The 19,824-nt window shown below is 45.4% G+C and overlaps 2 protein-coding genes across 2 annotated transcripts; one reads left to right on the top strand and one right to left on the bottom strand.

Moving 5' to 3' along the window:
* Nucleotides 1-21: 21 nt before the first annotated feature.
* Nucleotides 22-9,576, bottom strand: si:dkey-222f2.1 (keratin, type II cytoskeletal 8). The gene is made up of 9 exons (XM_013138054.3): nucleotides 9,235-9,576; nucleotides 7,989-8,197; nucleotides 7,563-7,623; nucleotides 6,734-6,829; nucleotides 3,003-3,167; nucleotides 2,217-2,342; nucleotides 1,722-1,942; nucleotides 1,427-1,477; nucleotides 22-113 (listed from the first exon to the last, which is right to left on the bottom strand). The coding sequence occupies exons 1-9, from the start codon at nucleotides 9,487-9,489 to the stop codon at nucleotides 101-103; spliced, it is 1,197 nt and encodes a 398-aa protein (XP_012993508.1). The 5' UTR covers nucleotides 9,490-9,576; the 3' UTR covers nucleotides 22-100.
* A 1,786-nt stretch (nucleotides 9,577-11,362) lies between these two features.
* npffl (neuropeptide FF-amide peptide precursor like) lies at nucleotides 11,363-18,928 on the top strand. The gene is made up of 5 exons (XM_010880707.3): nucleotides 11,363-12,432; nucleotides 14,688-14,774; nucleotides 14,868-15,081; nucleotides 17,840-17,964; nucleotides 18,735-18,928. The coding sequence occupies exons 1-5, from the start codon at nucleotides 12,350-12,352 to the stop codon at nucleotides 18,853-18,855; spliced, it is 630 nt and encodes a 209-aa protein (XP_010879009.2). The 5' UTR covers nucleotides 11,363-12,349; the 3' UTR covers nucleotides 18,856-18,928.
* The last annotated feature ends 896 nt before the right edge of the window (nucleotides 18,929-19,824 follow it).

Raw genomic sequence — 19,824 nt, 5'->3', positions numbered from 1 at the left:
GGGTCTTCAGTGAGAGCTGAACCTGGACTGGTCTCTTTGTTCTGTTGTTTTAATCAGCAGCTTTGGTGTAGGGGAATTGTTGCCATAGTAACCATTACTTTTACTCTTCGAGCCTGTGGAAACATCAGCGATAGACATTTAGCAATATAGCAGACGGAGTGACTGACAGTAGAAAGTGCATACATAAAAACAATATATATATATATATATTCTGTTCCCACTGGAATTAAATCTACTGCCCTGGCGTTCTCTACCAGTTGAGCTGTGCGCGATGACTCCAGGGTGGACTGTTAACAACTCAGTGGGTATATTTCTGCGACAACTAAGCACAGTGCCGCGATGCAGAACCGGGCCTCTGTTTTGGACCTGTGATTACCAGGCTGCAAATACCTGGGCATATACTGGATAACAGGAACCGCTTCACTTGGTTGGTACTGGAAACAGCATTATGCTGAGTCAACATTTAGATAAAATTAAAAAGCCTAATGCAAGAAAATGTCTATCGTCTGTTTAGAAATAAGAAGACTACGGATGGGCACGTATAGTCGAATATTCGAATACCAGGAATACATTTTGCATTCTAATAGCCTATTTAAGTGTGTAATCAATATTGCCCCCCATTTTCTTTTTTATACATAATGTATTTTTTTGGTTTAAATTAATAGAACTGAATATAGTTTTTCTAAATACTACAAAATTCCAATCAAAATTGTTTTACGATATACCAAGACATTTAAATAAAATAATGTTTTTAAATCGTTTTTATAACATGCGCTACTTCACACGTGTTTGCTGTTTACAATCGTCAATCAAAGCGGTAATGTGGTGGGGTCAAGTAAGTCACAATGAAGGAATATATACAGCATAACCTAGGTCCTAGGCTACTGTCAGCAGGTGGATGAAAGTTAACTAATTCAAGGGACGATGGAATATATGCACTGTATTAATGTTGCCTACGTAAAAGTCTGGCCACAAAACTCTACGTAAAGTTTGGCTGTGGGATATAAAGGTTGAGAGCGCAGAAAACGGTGAGTTAGGCAAATAGCATTAGCTACCTTAGCTAACTTGTTTTTCTATACTTCCATCCAATAAACTCAATTATGTGTTGATAAATAGTCTATTAGTTCTGTAGCCGAGTTTTGCGTGTCTACCACGTGGCTTCCTCCATGTGCGCGCTCGCCCTTTTCTCATGAGAACTACACCTACTCCATGGCGCGTTATGCAGTAGCGCTTATTTTGTATCGGTGGTTTTTAAACCCTTTATTTCGGTTAACCGAATATTATTCGAATAATAACACACTTCGGATAGTCAAATCTTGTCCAATGCACATCCCTAAAGCAGAACATTGCTTTCAAAATGCATTGGTCATGATGGTTATATTGGCCAGCAACTGGCAAGTTAATGTATTTAATTATACATACGTACTTACTGTAGCTGGACACTGAGTGAATGTTGAGGACAGATTGATGTCCAATCCTAGGTGAAGAAGAGAGTGTTATGCTCCATAAAACATTTCTTCTGTCCTTTTCTAGCTTCCAGCCTCAAACCCATTGACTCCATGCACCCTGGGTACAGTAATGTCATAATCTCCCACTCGTACCTGTCCTCCAAGCACATATTTTATCTTTCTACTCCTCCCTTTCCTCCATTCCTGTCCTCTAAACCTTTTTCCTCTTCTTCCGTACCTGTTCATCTTTCTATTCCTCCTTCCCCTCCATACCTGTCCTCCTCTCCTTCCAGAAGCTTCCTGTACGTGGCGATCTCTATGTCCAGGGCCAGCTTGACATTCATCAGCTCCTGGTACTCCTTCACCTGCCTGGCCATGTCCTGCTTGGATCTCTGCAGGCCTTCCTCCAGGTCTCTTATCCTGGACTTGGCCTCTTTCACAGCGAGCTCCCCGCGGTCTTCTGCCTCCGCTATGTGGTTCCCCAGGTTGATGCGCTGTGAGGCATCAGGGACAGGGCCGTCGTGAGGGTCAGGGTCATCGTTTAACAAAGATACGTGAAAGAGCATATTAGTGCTTGGCTCTGTTTCCTGAAATCTTTAGCTTTGTTTGAGAACAATGTGCATTTGATCTCACTTGATGCTGAGCATTCTATCCAACGCTATACTCCTTTGCACCCAACTGGGTACATGATGAGCATCGCAGCGCCTCCGGGGAGGTTTAGCCGTGAAGCATTATGATGTCATTTCTGGGTTCGTCAGGCGAACATACCTGTTGTTTGACAGCTTCTATCTCACTCTGCAGACGGCCAATCAGGCGGTTGACTTCTGCTATCTCACCCTTGGTGTTCCTAAGGTCATCCCCGTACTGGGTGGCCTGGATTGCCATCTGGTCAAACTGACATGGAATACAACATGGAATACAACATGGAATACAACATGGAATACAACATGGATTACTGCTGAAAAGTTATTCTTTAAAAATACTTTAATCCGGCATAAAAGATCTCCAAATGTAGTGAGAAAATATTGCTTCTAACAAGACGGATATTGTGAAAAAGAATATCAGGCTTTTTCAGATTCGTCGGCGAGTCTGGATTTGATTAATTTTCTGTCTAAGTTACGGCCAACATTTTTGACACGTAATTTTTTTGATTAATTTAAGAATTATTTATTTCAGTGGAGTAATGTTGGTGGTTTATGTGTGTCTACAGCTGCTAGATTTCCCCTTTTTCTCAGGACCCATCCTGGGATTCTGTGTTATGTTGATGAGAGGACGGGACATGGGGAAGGAGAACCTAGGGAAATGGGGTATGTAGACGGAGACGACTCGAACCCCAGGGGGCATGTGTGGTCGGGAGCTTAGACTGCTGGACTAGACTCCGGCACAGGCTTGGGTTTCCATGGCAATCTATCTGCTATAGGTTTAATCCCTCAGACTCTGGGCCACCATCCGCCTCATACAGCTCACCTCATTGGTTGGGAAAAACAGTACTCCTCCATGTACTAAAAAGCAATGTCAACCACTTAAATCACAGAACATTCTATTGTTTCTCACCTTGGTCTTGTACCACATCTCAGCCTCCTCTCGGCTCTTGGCAGCGATGTCCTCATACTGAGCCTTGACATCAGCTACAATCTGGTCCATGTTGAGGTGGCGGCTGTTGTCCATCTGGACGATTACAGATGTGTCCTTGATACTGGCCTGTAGCTCCCGTAGCTCCTGGATGTATGGGAGGATCCACAAACAGACGTTTGTTGATGTCAGCTGTATTTAAACACCCTAAATTGGCATTGCTATCTGGGGCGGACTGGTCACTGGGTCGTTTTTGGTAAGCCTTTTATACTTTATCTACACAAATATAGCCCCTCCAAGAACTGCCACCTTAACGTGGTGGAGGGGTTTGAGTACCCGAGTGACCCTAGGAGCTATGTTGTCTGGGGCTATATGCCCCTGGTAGGGTCTCCCAAGGCAAACAGGTCTTAGGCGACGGGTCAGACTAAGAGCGGTTCAAACCCCCCTTAATGAAGAACAACATTATGAGTACCGTGACGTCGCCCGGTATGGCGCAGCCGGGGCCCCACCCTGGAGCCAGGCCCGGGGTTGGGGCTCGTATGCGAGCGCCTGGTGGCCGGGCCTTCCCCCATGGGGCCCGGCCGGGCTCAGCCCGAACGGGTGACGTGGGGCCGCCCTCCCGTGGGCTCACCACTCACAGGAGGGACCATAAGGGGCCGGTGCGAAGAGGATCGGGCGGCAGTCGAAGGCAGGGGCCTAGACAACCCGATCTCTGGACACAGAAACTAGCTCTAGGGACGTGGAATGTCACCTCGCTGGCGGGGAAGGAGCCTGAGCTAGTGCGTGAGGTTGAGAGGTTCCGATTAGAGGTAGTCGGGATCACCTCTACGCACGGCTTGGGCTCTGGAACCACACTCCTTGAGAGAGGATGGACTCTTCACCACTCTGGAGTTGCCCATGGTGAGAGGCGGCGGGCTGGTGTGGGTTTGCTTATAGCTCCCCAGCTCTGCCGCCATGTGTTGGAGTTTACCCCGGTGAACGAGAGGGTCGTTTCCCTGCGCCTACGGGTCGGGGATAGGTCTCTCACTGTTGTTTGTGCCTACGGGCCGAACGGCAGTGCAGAGTACCCGACCTTCTTGGAGTCTCTGGGAGGGGTGCTGGAAAGTGCTCCGACTGGGGACTCTATTGTTCTACTGGGGGACTTCAACGCCCACGTGGGCAACGACAGTGACACCTGGAGGGGCGTGATTGGGAGGAACGGCCCCCCTGATCTGAACCCGAGTGGTGTTCAGTTATTGGACTTCTGTGCTAGTCACAGTTTGTCCATAACGAACACCATGTTCAAGCATAAGGGTGTCCATCAGTGCACGTGGCACCAGGACACCCTAGGCCGCAGGTCGATGATCGACTTTGTTGTCGTCTCATCTGACCTGCGGCCGTATGTCTTGGACACTCGGGTGAAGAGAGGGGCGGAGCTGTCAACTGATCACCACCTGGTGGTGAGTTGGATCCGATGGCGGGGGAGAAAGCTGGACAGACTCGGCAGGCCCAAGCGAACTGTAAGGGTCTGCTGGGAACGTCTGGCCGAGTCTCCTGTCAGAGAGATCTTTAACTCCCACCTCCGGCAGAGCTTCGACTGGATCCCGAGGGAGGTTGGAGATATTGAGTCCGAGTGGACCATGTTCTCCACCGCCATTGTCAAAGCGGCCGCTCGGAGCTGTGGCCGTAAGGTCTCCGGTGCCTGTCGAGGCGGCAATCCCCGAACCCGGTGGTGGACACCGGAAGTAAGGGATGCCGTCAAGCTGAAGAAGGAGTCCTATCAGGCCTGGTTGGCTTGTGGGACTCCTGACGCAGCTGACGGGTACCGACAGGCCAAGCGGGCTGCAGCCCGGGTGGTTGTGGAGGCAAAAACTCGGGCCTGGGAGGAGTTCGGTGAGGCCATGGAGAAGGACTATCGGCTGGCCTCGAAGAGATTCTGGCAAACCATCCGGCGCCTCAGGAGAGGGAAACAGTGCCCTACCAACGCTGTTTACAGTAGAGGTGGGCAGCTGTTGACCTCAACTGAGGATGTCGTCGGGCGGTGGAAGGAATACTTCGAGGATCTCCTCAATCCCGCTGTCACTTCTTCCATTGAGGAAGCAGAGGATGAGGGCTCAGAGGTGGACTCGTCCATCACCCGGGCTGAAGTCACTGAGGTGGTCAAGAAACTCCTCGGTGGCAAGGCACCGGGGGTGGATGAGATCCGCCCTGAGTACCTCAAGTCTCTGGATGTTGTGGGGCTGTCTTGGTTGACACGCCTGTGCAACATCGCGTGGCGGTCGGGGACAGTGCCTCTGGGATGGCAGACCGGGGTGGTGGTCCCTCTTTTTAAGAAGGGGGACCGGAGGGTGTGTTCCAACTATAGGGGGATCACACTTCTCAGCCTCCCCGGGAAAGTCTATGCCAGGGTACTGGAGAGGAGAATACGGCCGATAGTAGAACCTCGGATTCAGGAGGAACAGTGTGGTTTTCGTCCGGGCCGTGGAACACTGGACCAGCTCTATACCCTCTACGGGGTGTTGGAGGGTTCATGGGAGTTTGCCCAACCAATCCACATGTGTTTTGTGGATTTGGAGAAGGCATTCGACTGTGTCCCTCGCGGCATCTTGTGGAGGGTGCTTGGGGAATATGGGGTCCTGGGTCCTTTGCTAAGGGCTGTCAGGTCCCTGTACAACCGAAGCAGGAGCTTGGTCCGCATTGCCGGCAGTAAGTCAGACTTGTTCCCAGTGCATGTTGGACTCCGGCAGGGCTGCCCTTTGTCACCGGTTCTGTTCGTAATTTTTATGGACAGAATTTCTAGGCGCAGCCAGGGGCCGGAGGGTGTCAGGTTTGGGGACCACACAATTTCGTCTCTGCTTTTTGCAGATGATGTTGTCGTGTTGGCCCCTTCTAACCAGGACCTTCAGCATGCGCTGGGACGGTTTGCAGCCGAGTGTGAAGCGGTGGGGATGAAAATCAGTACCTCCAAATCCGAGGCCATGGTCCTCAGTCGGAAAAGGGTGGCTTGCCCGCTTCAGGTTGGTGGAGAGTGCCTGCCTCAAGTGGAGGAGTTTAAGTATCTAGGGGTCTTGTTCACGAGTGAGGGAAGGATGGAACGGGAGATTTACAGACGGATCGGTGCAGCTTCTGCAGTAATGCAGTCGATGTATCGGTCTGTCGTGGTGAAGAAAGAGCTGAGCCGCAAGGCGAAGCTCTCGATTTACCAGTCAATCTACGTTCCTACTCTCACCTATGGTCATGAGCTTTGGGTCATGACCGAAAGGACAAGATCCCGGATACAGGCGGCCGAAATGAGCTTTCTCCGCAGGGTGGCCGGGCGATCCCTTAGAGATAGGGTGAGAAGCTCGGTCACCCGGGAGGAGCTCAGAGTAGAGCCCCTGCTCCTCCACATCGAGAGGGGTCAGCTGAGGTGGCTTGGGCATCTTTTTCGGATGCCTCCGGAACGCCTTCCTGGGAAGGTGTTCCGGTCCCGTCCCACCGGGAGGAGACCCCGGGGAAGACCTAGGACTCGCTGGAGGGACTATGTCTCCCGGCTGGCCTGGGAACGCCTCGGTGTCCCCCCGGAAGAGCTAGAGGAAGTGTCTGGGGAGAGGGAAGTCTGGGCATCCCTGCTTAGACTGCTGCCCCCGCGACCCGGCCCCGGATAAGCGGAAGAAGATGGTATGGTATGGTACACAAATATATAGTTTGCCTCTATTTGCTAGCACCTCCGGGTGATACATGAATTACCTCACCTCCTCATAGATGCGCCTGAGGAAGTTCATCTCATCAGTCAGAGCTCCCACCCTGTCTTCCAGGTCTGCTTTTACCAGGTAGGCTGAGTCCACATCCTGAAAACACAACGCACCGTAATTACCCTCCCTAGTTCCTTCAACTACCACTGCAATCAGCCTCTCTAGTTCCTTCAACTACCACTGCAATCAGCCTCTCTAGTTCCTTCAACTACCACTGCAATCAGCCTCTCTAGTTCCTTCAACTACCACTGCAATCAGCCTCTCTAGTTCCTTCAACTACCACTGCAATCAGCCTCTCTAGTTCCTTCAACTACCACTGCAATCAGCCTCTCTAGTTCCTTCAACTACCACTGCAATCAGCCTCTAGTTCCTTCAACTACCACTGCAATCAGCCTCTCTAGTTCCTTCAACTACCACTGCAATCAGCCTCTCTAGTTCCTTCAACTACCACTGCAATCAGCCTCCGTAGTTCCTTCAACTACCACTGTAGTTAATCTACACTAGACTCTTCAACTAGTATTCTAGTTAGCCTCTCTAGCCCCTTAAACTACTGGTTTTTGTAGTTTAAGGTGCTGTTTCTTCACATTGTAATGACAACAGTAGGTTTGACAGTACCGTCCAAAATATACCAGACTGAATTTATAATGTTCCAAGGCTACCAGTTCGGTAGTAGTTGGTTGTTAGTCTTCCTACACACCAAGCTGACTCTTCTGTGGTGCCGTGGTGCGGCTGTGTGGTTTTGCTGTGGTACTTTGTCGGAAATAAACGTCCAAAATCTGGCATCAGCACAGTTCTGGTGTCACTGGGCTGGGGTGGGTGATGTTCTAACCTTTTTCAGAATGACAAAATCGTTCTCCAGGCTGTTCCTCTTGTTGATCTCATCTTCGTATCTGGGCAGATCAGAAGGATAAGACAGTGGCTTAGGTCACCTCTGTCACACTTTGTCATCAGTCTTGAAAAGATACCAGATAAAACACAAGTCCTAATCCAGGCCAGGAGTTTTAGAATAACTTGTAAACCAGCCAGGACAAACTACGCATGTCACTCCAATCTATCTTGAAAGGTTGGTAGCCCTGGGCACTGCTTGATCCTCAGCAAGACAGACAGGCAGAGAGAGAGAGAGAGAGAGAGAGAGACAGACAGAGAGAGAGAGAGAGAGAGAGAGAGACAGGCAGAGAGAGAGAGAGAGAGAGACAGGCAGAGAGAGAGAGAGAGAGACAGGCAGAGAGACAGGCAGAGAGAGACAGACTCCTACTTGTTCTTGAAGTCCTCCACCAGGCCCTGCATGTTCCTCAGCTCTCCATCCAGCTTGGTTTTGTCGTTGTTGACCACGTCCATCTGGCGTCGCAGGTTAGCCATGTAGGACTCAAACATGGGCTTGATGTTGGAGCGGCCCGCCTTCACACTGTGGAGCAGGTCGAACTTAGTCTCCAACATTTTGTTCTGCTGCTCCAAGAAACGCACCTGCAGGGACAGGAGAGAGGACCGCGATTGACGAAATGGAAGTTAGTCATAGCCCAAGTATGGGAAGGACTGGGAAGTATAAAGACAGTTTATACAGAGGTCAGGAATCCATTTGGACTTTAAGAGGCAGAGTGTTTCATCACTGCTCCTAGAGATGTTTTCTACCCTGCCCAATGGACAGTTACGGTGACACATGTTTGATCACACAAGCCTTTAAAGGCGATTGTTTGAAGTGGGCTTTCCCGTGTAGATCCAATAGATAGTTAGGTGTTGAAACAGCTAGTCAGTCCTCCTTGGTACGCAAAGTCTTATTATTCTCTTCCCTTTGTCTGTTTATGAGATCCACACTAAAGGTTCCTGTCCAGACGATTATGTTCCAGTCAGGGAAGACCACGCCACATAAACCTGTTTTTATCAAGTTACCAATCTGCCGAGAACATGCTTTCATTCACTTTTCATATTATCTTGTGCATATGTTTTATATTTTTTAAGCGTGTGGAATGTATTAGTGCGTTTTACTCAAAGGGTCTAGTGTACAGGTTAACTAGTGAACGTAGTGGGACTTTGTTTCTGTAGTGAGCTGCGGTGCCCCAGGCTACTGGTCTGTAACAGAGAGCAGGCACAAAGCCACTATTGTGAGTCTGTTACCCATTCCGTGAGAAACAGCAGATATGATGTGAACTAGTGGCGTATCAGTGACCACAGCTGTGAAAGAACTGGTGACTTGGTTTTCACAGGTTAGCTCAAGTCAAACTGATATCTCAAGTCCTAGCCAAATGAAATGCAAAAAAGAAAAGGTATTTTGAATGAACTGTGGTCATAATAGGGTGTTTATTACTGGTTTAACTCGGACTAGGACAGTTATTGAGAGATTATCATTATCTTAATCTCCATTGGGTAAATTTGTCACAGAGCTGACAATGTTATATTATGAATTAATTACTATTAATGTCATGAATTTGCAAAATACAGTATGCATTATAAAGTATTTTCAATCGTCTTTTACAGAAACATAAATGAACAGGCTGCCCACAGACCTTGTCGATGAAGGAGGCGAAGCGGTTGTTGAGGCTCTTGATCTGCTCCTTCTCCTGGGTGCGGACCACCTGCAGGCTGGGGTCGATCTCCAGGTCCAGCGGGGCCAGCAAGCTCCTGTTGACCGACACTGAGGGGAACGGGCTGCCGAGGTGACCGCCGGCGTGCAGCGAGCCGCTACTCAGGGACAGGCCGCTGAATGCCCCGCTCTGCCTCCTCACGGAGCTGCCATTGATGCGCTTTGACCTCAGGCTCATGGCGGAAGACGCAAGACGAAGACGAGAGTACGAAGAGACGAGTGAAGGAGAGATGAGTCGGGCACGGGGAGCGGCAGAGCAAAAGCCGGCCGGGGAATTGTAGCGAAAGGGTTCGGGGGAGACGCTCAGAGCGACGGACAGAGGGACGGACAGAGGGACGGACAGAGGGCTGTCGTGAATGACTGAGGTGTAGAGGAGGACGACTAGAGGAGAGAGGAGGCAAGACAGCAGCAGGAGGGCTGTCTGACAGCAGTGAGGTGTCTCAGGTCTCCGGCGCTCCTTTTAAACTCCCCTCCCTCCGGGTGGCGTTCACTCCTCCCCCTCGCCTTCGCCCCGGTCACACACTGCCACTCTCTCCCTCCCTCCCTCTCTCCCTCTCTCCCTCTTTTCATCTCACTCTTTTTATATCCCTTTTTATTTCTCTCAATCAATCTCTACTTCTGTTTCTATCACTCGTCCTTTCCCTGTGTCTTTCCTTCTCTTTACCTCTACATTAAATGTAATTCCCAGAGGGATTTATTGGCATGGATGAATGGGTGTCACTGACCAAATGTGTTCAATTAGCAATAAGGAAATAGTATCCACGTAAAGACATTCCTTAGGAAGGAGTTGACACAGAAGAAAGTGTGAACTAAAACAAAACAAGCAACAAATGAGAACTCTTTCTCAAGCTCTCCGACGGCCTGTTCCAGCTCTGTTGGGCACCACTTAATTTCCATTATTAGACCTGTAAGTAATCTGTTCGCAGCCACGCCCCGCCCCTTTAACAAAAGACCAGATTGTCTTTCTGAACTGGAAATGTCCAACAGGGCCAGTTGGGACTGACAGACAATGCTGTGGTCATTATGTCAGCTGCAGTTTTGTTCTATTTTGTGCCTACAGGACAATTACAGGTAATTAATATCAGTGACAGATGATATAACTGATTACAGGTAATTAATATCAGGTAAAGGTAATATAACTGATTATAGGTAATTAATATCAGTGACCAGTTACATAACTGATTACAAGTAATAAATGTCAGGTAAAGGTAATATAACTGATTACAGGTCATTAATATCAGGTAAAGGTAATATAACTGATTACAGGTCATTAATATCAGTGACAGGTGATATAACTGATTACAGGTAATTAATATCAGGTAAAGGTAATATAACTGATTATAGGTAATTAATATCAGTGACCAGTTACATAACTGATTACAAGTAATAAATGTCAGGTAAAGGTAATATAACTGATTACAGGTCATTAATATCAGTGACAGGTGATATTACTGATTACAGGTAATTAATATCAGTGACCAGTTACATAACTGATTACAAAAAAGTTGAGATGCTGTGTAAAATGTTAAGCAGCATAAAACAGAATGCAATGATGTGCAAATCATTTAAACACTACAGTCAATATAAAATAGTAAAAAGAAAACATATCACATGTTGAAACAGAGAAATATTATTGTTTCTCCAAAAATATATGCCCACTTTGAATTTGATGCCAGCAACACGTTTTGCTGCCCATCCCAGTACCTATGCAACAAAAGACTGGAAACGTGTAACGCAAAAAAAAAAACATGAAAATGACAGTGGTCCCGAACTGTTGAGCAGCTGAAATCGTATATCAAGCAAGAATGGGAAAACTTTAACTATCAAAACTTCAGAAGTTGTTCTCCTCAGTTCCCAAACAGAGTATTGTTTAAAGAAGAGGAGATGCAACACAGTGCAAAACATGCCCCTGTCCCAACTTTTTAGAAATGTGTTGCTGGCATGAAATTCAAAATGGGCATGTATTCTTCCAAAAATTATAAAATGTATCAGTTTCAACATTTGATGTTTTCGTACTATTTTCAGTTATATATAAATGATTTGCGCATCATTGCATTCTGTCCCAACGTTTTTGGAAATGGGTTTGTAATATAATTGATTACAAGTCAGTGACAGGTACAATGATTACATCCAAAAATGACATTTATTGGATTACTTTTACATGCAGAAAGGATTTATACAGAAAAAAGCCTCTCAGCAGGAATGCCAACACAACCATGTGAACAGTAAATTCAACACCAATATGTGAGCAGTAAAGTCTAGACTAAAATATGTGAGCAGTAAAGTCACCAGTAATGCCGACACTAAACCCGATGAGGAGTAATGGCAACACTAAACCCTGTAAGCCACAAAGCAGGTGTTTAGTATAACCTCGATTGTACCAACAGGTCAGAGGCATTATAGCTCCTACACATAGAACACTGTTCTAAAACGGCTTGGGATTCCCTTCAGAACCTGTGTGAGTAGACTTCCTGGGTTCCGGTAGACTTCCTGGTTAAGCAGCGTGATAGCAACGAATAACCACCAGGACCGCATCGTATTTTTTTCGGAAGACATACTGTAACTCGACAATGACAGTTACAGCGATGAAGCAGACCTGAATCGCAAATGCGGGAGAAAAACTGGTGTTACATCCAAAATGTTTGCTATTAATTTGCATCAGTCAACAATAACATCAATAACCTGAACTCATTGTTTAGTAAAACATTGTAGCCTACAACTACAAACATTGTAGTTCTCAGCATTTTGAAAACAATATAGCCTATTCGTTGTTTCAGACATTTCCTTTTTTTGTCCTGATTTAATTAATTACTAAACTAAAATCTAAGAACATTAATTTGACACCTAAAATTGTTGTGGAGTCGATTGGGTGTGGTTGTGGTATTCCTCTCAAGAGTGGACACGCCGACACTAGATGGCAATATAACTCCCTCGGATTTGATTACTTGGAAAGAATAGTCCAAAGCCCCGAGGCAGAGTAAGCTCGAATTGTCTGGAAATACAATGGATAGAATAGAGAAAACAGAAGGGAATCTACCATGTGTTTATTACCGTTCCATTTACTTAATTCCGTCAATGATTCTACCTGCAGCCTGGATCCCACGTGTGGGATCCCACATGGGTAATTCCAATCAAACACCCACAGTACCTGGTATAAAAAATACCCTATCCAACTGCGAACCGAGGTCAACCAAATCCGATTTGAAATATTTGAGATGGGGAATAATCAAATTATTGTAATATATTTCTCTAAATTGTAATATGTATCAGACACACATTTATCGAAAAATAATGCATTGTTTATTGCCCCGCCAGAACACTTGTTTTGACGTGTCTTGTAATTTGTGCAAATAAATGGCTGTTATATAGCCTAGTGCGTGAGCACTTGTCGATTTACTGACAGGCATCTTTCAACTTGCCTCTGGAGCTAAACCTGTTTTCTTTGTCACCTCAAACAAAAAGACAGCTGTGTTTTACTACTTTCATTGCAATTGCAAAATAAAACCTGTTCGGAGGCAGGCCCTATTCCTTTCGAATTCCTTTAAAACACTCAGTCAAAATGGGGCTAAACATCGAGCCTTGTATGAAAAAGGTTTTGATCCCAAATCTCTCTTGAAGCCGTCATAAAACAGCCTACCCGAACCCTTCTCTGCCGCACAAATAGACGCCCGGAGCTCATTGTGGCGACACATCCAGTTGAAAATGTTTTGCCACAGGAGTTGACAAGTTCAGTGTGAGTACACCACCACCAACCAGACAGTTCCAGACAGGCTACGGAGGGCAGAAATTATTCCTGAAATAACCTTTTTCTGAATCAATTGCAATGCAAATCAAATGTAATATATTTTAGGATTCATACATTAACTCACAGACATTAACACACACACCCGAAATCCGACATTTCTTTAAGATAAGATGCTTACTTGAGGAATAAGGCACCAAGGGGTAAGTTTCTAGTTAACCTAGGGTACTGGAATTTTCTAAAAAGCTATACTGTGGCCTTCTATCCCCAAACACGAGTCTCTGAGCCTATAGGACTTCTACTGACTTTTTTCTTCTCCTTGAGATAAGACCATATTGGACCAAAGACTGTATATTAAACCCAGCATCCGCTATTTAGCATTTAGCCGTTTAAACTTATCTTGGCAACCAAACTGTTGACCTGTGAACATGGTGCAATTGGAAGTAAGTGTGTACTAACAAGAATGTGACTGTGTGTGTGTGTGTGTGTGTGTGTGTGTCCACCCTGGTTGTCATGGTGATTAATGGAGAAACGGCAGTGAGGCGTTAAGGGGTTAGCCTGAGACACTAAGATGATAGAGAAACATTAGGGTCTTAATAAGTCCCCCTCTCTGGGTGTTAAAGGAGATTGGTTCCTCCATGGGGAACACATTGAGTGACTGGACTGTTATTAGGTGAACACACACACACTTACTTGTAACTTAGCTATATAAAGTAAATTGGGTAACAAAACATTTATTCCAAAAATGTATTCTCCTTCATTTTTTCACTAAGCCCAATCCTAACCGTAACCTTGCCTTAGCAAAAAGACGTACTCTAATCAAACCCTAATCGCAATTGTAACTTTAACCCTTGCTCTAATCTAATATGCAAGGATACGTTTACTGTTTATATGTGTGTGTGTGTGTGTATATATCGTTTAAATATGCAGGGACAATGTTCTATAATTCTGCAAATTGACCTAGTTAAAGCACAGTTTGTGGGCATTTTGTTCTCCATTTCCAAGGTGTAATTGGGTGGTGATATTTACAGACCACTGGTTGGTTTTGTTTGAATGGGTGGTATTTGCCAAAAGAAAAGAGGTCAAGTATACAAGGCAGGCATTATGTACAAATGGCCCTTAATGTTAACCTAAATGAGTGGTCATTTTTTAGGCTGCATTTCCTTTAATGGTGCTATACATATAGATGACAACTGAATTGTCCTGTAGACAACTGGCTGGTCATTAGTGTTAGTCAGCTGGGTGTGAATCCATTTGCAAGGATTTATCAGTTTAATAACACGGACAGAGAAATAGTTCAGTCACCAGGGCCTTCAAGGCAGCATAGTTCCTCTGTGTGCGTGTGTTTGTTTTGTGTGTGTGTTTATGTGTGCGCACGCGTGTGTTTTGGCCCTTTAGGGCCACATAATGCACTTCTCCTGATCCCACCGAATGGATTTGGACAGCAGTCATATTAAGAGACATACTTCCTCTTGTGATGACCTAATAAGAGCACTGTCACTCTCCGTGGTCCCATGACCCAAGGACCATCCATTTGACCCGTCTCCCGGGGCCCAGAAACAATGAGTGTGCACGGGTATATAAGAGCAGCTAGTCGCACATATTATCCATGTCAGGGCAGCTGTGCTTCACAGGACGAAACAAAGCAGAGAGAAGAACAAGAAGAGCAACAAACAGAACCAGCGGACCCAAAACCAAGGGGAGGGGATACGAAGAAACAGGTGTGATTTAGCTTAATTCCGTGGCTGTCCATCCTTCCTTTGGCTTTTTACTTCTGTTTACTGCACTCTTCATTGGTGATATTCCAACAACAGGTGTGAGTTTCTTCCTCTGTTCATCCTCCATCTGGCCAACCTCCAACCTCCACATCGGCAAGACAGACTGGAGAGCATGAATGTGGACACAGCACCGTGGGTCTTCCTGGTGGGGCTGCTCCTGGTCATGGCGGGGGTGAGCCAGTGTCTGCAGGAGGACAGGGGTCAGCAAATCAACAACCTGCTGGGAGACTCAAAGGAGATCCTGGCCCTGGTAAGGAAGAAAAAAAACATTGAAGGGAATCCAGTTTGTAGAATGTAGGTGTGGTTCCCGGATTTAATCAGATATAGAATGTAGGTGTTGTTTCTGGATTTAATCAGATTTAGATGTAGGTGTTTTTCCTGGATTAAATCAGATTTAAATGGAGTTGACCACAACCATTGCTGACCGTGACACAACAAGCATTTGTTGTCGTTGTTTTGTTTTCATGTTTATTTATTGACAGGTTGGAAATGTAGATGTTGAGATCGATGACAAGGGAAATGCTGAGCATGAAGTTAGGGAATGGGGGACTGAACCCCTGCCTTCAGGACAATACTATATACTATATATACTGTACTTATTTAGGTGTTATTACGGAGGTCCCTCGTTGCTGGTAGAGCACAGTGCTGGCAATCCCAGAATTGTGGTTCAATTCCCACAAGGAGACAGTATGAGGAAGTATGATAACTGCACCTCTGGATGAGAGCGTCTAACTTGAATGAAAATTCCTGGTCCTCTGAATGTTGGAATGTTGCTTCTTAGTCCTACGCACATTGTTAGGTCTCATGGACATTGTTAGGACTTCCATCGTTAGGTTCCATGGACATCTTTAGGACCTTTATTGTTAGGTCCCTTGGACATCGTTAGGACTTTTATTGTTAGGTCCCTTTGACATCGTTAGGGCTTCCATCGTTAGGTTCCATGGACATCTTTAGGACTTTTATTGTTAGGTCCCTTGGACATTGTTAAGACTTCCATCATTAGGTTCCATGGACGTCTTTAGGACTTTTATTGTTAGGTCACTTGGAAATTGTTAGGGCTTCCATCGTTAGGTTCCATGGACATCTTTAGGACTTTTATTGTTAGGTCCCTTGGACATCATTAAGACTTCCTTTGTTAGGTTCCATGGACGTCTTTAGGACTTTTTTTGTTAGATCACTTGGACATCGTTAGGGCTTCCATAATAAGGACCAATGGACATATGCATGGGCCCTCATGGACCCATGCATATGTCAATTTCTGTCTTGATTCAACATGGATGTGCATATTTTCTCTCTTTTACTTTTGGATCATAACTTGGGGCAGTTTGCTACAGCAGGAAAATAATCCAGCTGCTACAAGGAATGTAGATTATGACGTTAATTATTGTAATTAATTTAAGAAAAATTATTAAGTGTTGCTGCATTTCAACACCTAGTGCATGTGGTGTCTATGGTTCTGTCATGATAAATAGCTTCTTTCACTTGCTTTCTTTCAATTGCTTTGAGATTCTATAAAATGCACCATTTAAGGCAAAGCAAATTGTAAGAGGTTAGGTTGTCCCTTGGCCGCCAGGGGTTAACTTAGTTCTGTCCTACATGTCCTTAGGACATTCAGTGCTTGCTCTGTGGTGTCTAAGGACCCATTCTTTGTGCGCTGCTGTTAGAAAAGTGACAGTTGAATGAAATATTGAGCAACGTACCGTTGAATGCTTGAAAGAGCCTGTCACTCTGACCCCCAACATTCTGGTCCTGAATCTGGGCTGATGTGAAGGTCGGTTGTAATGTGAGGCGGTTTCTGGTTTCAGAAACATAGTAAAGCTCTGTTCTGCGATCATCCACATTTCAAGGTCCTACCCTGAGTTGTCAGTCTGACAGATCAGACTGGATACAGATGCTGTATCTTAATTTGATCTTCCTGCTTTTACAGGAATCTTCCTTCTCAGCAGGAAATGCAAATATGTTGCGTAATTGAGCCTTAAAAATGCTTGTAAAGTTGACTTGATCTGCCCTAATGAAAAATGTATGAAAAAATATTTTGCAATTAATTATAATTGACATAGTCATTTACATTTCCTGTAGCTGGAAGCATTTCCTTCTGTATAAAACTGGATCACTGAGATCCAACAAAAAACATGAGAAACAACTTATTGAAGAAATGTCCAGAACTCTAGCCATTAATTCAGATGAAAAGAAACAGACGGCCTTTATATCCAAGTCCAATCTTGGTCTGGTCATCAGGGAGTCACCTGAAACGGCCAACCCGGACCTAGATGTCTCTCTGTGCCTGAGAAAAGAGTTGATCTTACATGTTGTGTCACTGGGAGTCCCAAGCTGGGGTTGGGGAACCTGGGTTTGGTCAAAAATGTTGTGCAGTTTCCCATACAGAAAACTGAAATCTCTCTGCTTTGTAATGTTGGTGCCTTTCATCTTAATACATGATATTCCTACTGCGTACAGTGTGTCGCGATAAGTAGGGGAGATTCATATGGCATACCTCGCCTCATAGAATTAATAAAGAGCACATTGAAATATCTTATCCAAAGCCAAACAATTTCTGTAACCTTACAGACCTCAGTCACCTGACCTCATAGGGTACCAGGTAGAACAAAAAAACAGCAGGCTCAGGACCTCATGGGACCATAGGGGAATTGCCCTGGTAGAATATCATTCTGATTGGTTGTGGATTGCCCCTGGTAGACTATCATTCTGATTGGTTGTGGATTGCCCCTGGTAGACCATCATTCTGATTGGTTGTGGATTGCCCCTGGTAGACTATCATTCTGATTGGTTGTGGATTGCCCCTGGTAGACTATCATTCTGATTGGTTGTGGATTGCCCCTGGTAGACTATCATTCTGATTGGTTGTGGATTGCCCCTGGTAGACTATCATTCTGATTAATACTTAAAGCTACAGATAGGAATCAGGGAATTCTACAAGGAATACAGTTTGTAATATTTTCCAAAACGTTTTGGTTTTGCTGAATGCTTCCCTGTCATGTGTTTGACAGGAAGGCGAGGACATGGGACAGGAAGAGGAGTTGGACAACCGTTTCCTGGCGGCAGCAATTCGTTCTCTGCTCCGGGAATCTCCGAGAAACATTCGTAACCCCTCTGTACTCCACCAGCCTCAGAGGTGAGATTTTGTGTATAACAGATATCTGGACGTAGCAGAACCTTTGGAGCTGGGTAGCCTGTCACCAAATCACCAAATCATAGAATCTCTGAATAACCCAATTGCAGAATCAGTTAAGGTCAGTATCACTGAAGTGCAGAATTTCAGAAGCCTATTTACAGATCCACTGAATCAATTAATTACAGTATCATAGAATCCATCAAACAGAATCAGAATCACTTTTGGCTGAGTACTTCAAACATACCAAGAAATGTGAAATTTCTATTATTTTTTATTATTTTGCTCACTGGCTGTTGCCGTGAATTAGACTGTCTTCAGTCAACTTACCTGACAAAAATAAATAGAATAATAATTAGATATGACCAATGATGATGTTATGAGCAGATAATGTTATTAATGCTTTCGTGATGGATGGTTGGTGGCTGAGGACACGGGTAAAAACAAGATATTTCGCTCATGACTGATGTGGGAGCAGTTAACAGTGATCTTTCCTCAGTCAATAAAGTGTACAATATTGACCACAGTAACAAGAAAACACTATCGATCACAGGCGTGAATAGCAAGTCAGAATCAGCTCCACCAAAACCTCATCAGCCGCTAAACTGTGCCCTGCCTTTGACCTCTACAGCTTGTTGTGCACAAGGGGCACTTAGTGAACCATTTAGGGAATTGGGTGCCACGCCACCTAATATTGTATTCCTGTCATGTGTCTTCCTCTGCTCCCCCCCCCTTACACACACACACACACACACACACACACACACATGTAGGTTTGGCCGCAACTCCAGAGGAGATCTGGTGACCGGGGACAGGATACACTCCCGAGACTGGGAGCAGGCTCCAGGACATATCTGGGGCATGGCTGTGCCGCAGAGATTTGGAAAGAAATAGGATTCGATTGGGGCTCGCACACGCAAACAAAGGAACTGGATTCGAATCGGTAATAATCACCGACCAGGAAAAAACCACGCTGTAACATATGAATAAATATATTATTTGTGACATATGAGTGTTTGCTTTTCTGGACCCGCTGAGGTCCAATCCACCGCCGGGTCCGATCATGCGGGGAGAAACTCTAGGTCAGGGTCCAAGAGTTTTTCCTGACCACATAAACCCATGAGTCACAATCCTCAGCTCGATGACCAATCAAAACCATCCCCTGCCTTCCGACTTCCAATAAACATGTACTTGTCGCATTCATCCTAACCACCCGATTAAATGAGAAATTCTTCCTCAGATACACACATACAGTTGGGCTTCCTTCAGAAGGAGCACTTGACTCAGATGGGGTGGAATGTAGGTACGGTTTACTATCTACTAATAGAATGAAATGGTCAGAATGTGTAAACGTATCTTTTCTGGCATGCAGGGCAATGCTACAAACTGATGAGACTGTTGATCTTCCATTCACTGTTTAGCCATTAAAGGCCTCACACTTTTGAGTGTTGTGCATAGTGAGCCAGGGTTAATTGAGTTAATATGAGTCAAAATATCCCCCTGCTGTTTATTACATTGAGTTTCTGATACACTTTGAGAGAGAGAGAATGTAACATGTAGATGGACAGAGAGTGAAACAGATGGATAGAAAGACAGGCAGGGTAAAAGAGACTGATAGGGAGAGACAGAAAGAGACTGAAAGAGATGGACAGAGTGAGTGGGAGAGAGACATCATTTTCAGTCACATTTGAAGAGGATTAACTCTGACGTTCTTAACTGCTTCCCTTTACGATTAGAGAGATCTAAATACATGGACACGCACACACACAATGTGTTTTAGCAGCCTTAACTAGATCATTCAAATTCAACCCATGGGGATTTGACGATGAGTAATCCAAGGACCAGTTTTTCAATCTTCAGACC

The sequence above is a fragment of the Esox lucius genome, chromosome 17 (assembly GCF_011004845.1).
Source record: "Esox lucius isolate fEsoLuc1 chromosome 17, fEsoLuc1.pri, whole genome shotgun sequence".
Lineage (NCBI taxonomy): Eukaryota > Metazoa > Chordata > Actinopteri > Esociformes > Esocidae > Esox > Esox lucius.
Note: the sequence above shows the minus strand (reverse complement) of the source record. Positions and strands in the feature narration are given on the sequence as shown.